Source organism: Exserohilum turcica, assembly GCF_000359705.1.
Source record: "Exserohilum turcica Et28A unplaced genomic scaffold SETTUscaffold_18, whole genome shotgun sequence".
NCBI classification, from domain to species: domain Eukaryota; kingdom Fungi; phylum Ascomycota; class Dothideomycetes; order Pleosporales; family Pleosporaceae; genus Exserohilum; species Exserohilum turcicum.
Window position 1 is genome coordinate 713,675 of NW_007360003.1, and position 1,992 is coordinate 715,666.

The following is a 1,992-nucleotide window of genomic DNA, read 5'->3' on the forward strand; positions in this document are numbered from 1 at the left end:
TTGTAGTTTAACGTCCTTTCTCAGCCCACAGGGCTATATAAGACGTGCAGGCTTAAGGCCTGCAAGTAACTACGTAGGCTAGAATTTAATCTAGGTACAAATTGAGTAGGTACAATGTAGGGGTTTATCTAAATGAAGGTGAGGCTCGTAGCCTAGTAGTTCTTTAGTGAGTAACTCTCTCAGATCTTTCACTTTAAATGAGTCTTCCTCTCAAGTTTTAACGAGTAACTCTCTCAGTCGAATAGGTAGTTTAATGAGTAACTCTCTCATGTGGGTGGACCATAAATATGGTTGTGAGGGGAGAAGGATTCGAACCTTCGATCTTTGCTGACGTGAGACAGCAGAAAATTTTCCAGGCACTCCACCACTGCGCCATCCCCCCGGTCGGTTCTCCTAGATATCGTGCTTTCCTAGCGGTTTCTAGAAAACTCGAAGTTGTTGTTGCTGCTGCACTACTATATCTTGGCAGCAATCAAGGAAGCTGCATACTTGCATATTCTGTAATAGTAGTATAGAGCTTGTATGTACAGAGGTGGCTTTCAAAAGTTCTTGCTAAGGCGCGGATCCATCGGACCGAATTCTCGTGATGACGTTTCCATTACTTACTTAGCGTGCAAGAAATAATGCCTAATGTAGTTAGTGTACTACTGTAAGTGTATACCTTAGTAGCTATTATTCTCTCCAAACTTCCATTTTAAGGGCTTTTAGTTGCGAATATAGTATAATTCTTAGTCTTCGGCTATATTTTCGGTGGTAACCAAGGAACCCCTGTCAGCAAGAACTTTTGAAAGCCACCTCTGTAGTAAGGATGATTGCCTAAATAACATCGGGCCGGGAAGGTAGGTGAGAAAATGCTGAAGCTTTGGCTAGTGTCAAGGATAAGGGTGAAGCGCCGAAGACTAGATATTTAAATCCCATCGCAGTTCAAACAAGATCACTCCACTAGCATCTTCCACTACATTATCCACTACCTTATTCACTTCAAGACAAAGTACGTATTGTTTATGCACTATGATTTCAACTTAGGCTTATTATCTATTAGATTCATCTCACAATGGCAAAGTTTCATGCTGTAGTCATTACTACTCTCCTTGCACTCTTTGCACAAGGGGTTACTGCTGGCCCTCAACTGGTTAAATGTAGTGATTGTGTCAACGCCGGACATACAGTAAGGCTATCATGGAATTCTCTTATAGAGCTATTATCTAATATGTATTATAGTGTAGAGGGGGTACTGCCTGCTATAAGTCTGATGATGGGACATTGTTTTGCGCGGGAGCGGGTCAGTTTAGTCCTCGTTGTCCCTAACTCTAGACGAGCTGAACTGCTGTTGGTAGTGTGCCGAGGCACAGGGTCACCATGACCCTTGTGCTAACAAAGCACTGCTTACCTTCAAGAAGGAACATAAATTGATAGTCAAGTCTGGAGGAAAAAAAAACCAACAATATCTCTTAGAAAAATCTCTTGCTCGAAGAACCAACTACATATATTTTACTCCCTCTCCCCTCTCCCATAGCCTATGGGAAGGGGAAGAACCTTTAGTTCTGTTCCCTCTACTAAGAAGACATTGCAGTTCCACACAACTCCTCTATAAATGGCGAAGCCCAAGGGGCTGCGTTCAACTCCTTAGTGGATAGAACAGCTAATGCACACTAACAGCAAAGATAAGGAAGATGGCAACACTACTTAGGGTAGTAGTGGGAGTGCCTCTAACTCTGAGAAGAAGAACCGGAACCTGTCGGGAAGAAAAGAGAATAAGGTTTACCTAATTTATTTTGAGTAAGCAGACACGTGTTGTTAGTATAACAACTAAACCGCCTTAAGAAGAGAAGTATAAGCAAAAGTTCAACCCTAACAACAACTTCGAGTTTTCTGGAAACCGCTAGGAAAGCACGATATCTAGGAGAACCAACCACGAGGAATTGACTAACAGCACTTTCAACACCTACAGCTAAGGCGCTAGCGCGCAGTAGAGAGAAAAAGGAGGCCTTC

General features: G+C 42.6%; 1 protein-coding gene and 1 non-coding gene across 2 annotated transcripts; one reads left to right on the forward strand and one right to left on the reverse strand.

The window, feature by feature from the left end:
• Window positions 1-294: 294 nt before the first annotated feature.
• On the reverse strand, window positions 295-382 carry SETTUDRAFT_t128. Its single transcript has one exon. It is a non-coding gene; the product is annotated as a tRNA-OTHER (tRNA).
• A 540-nt stretch (window positions 383-922) lies between these two features.
• SETTUDRAFT_177110 (uncharacterized protein) lies at window positions 923-1,488 on the forward strand. Its single transcript, XM_008026512.1, has 3 exons — window positions 923-991; window positions 1,043-1,168; window positions 1,222-1,488. The coding sequence occupies exons 2-3, from the start codon at window positions 1,055-1,057 to the stop codon at window positions 1,306-1,308; spliced, it is 201 nt and encodes a 66-aa protein (XP_008024703.1). The 5' UTR covers window positions 923-991; window positions 1,043-1,054; the 3' UTR covers window positions 1,309-1,488.
• Window positions 1,489-1,992: the final 504 nt, after the last annotated feature.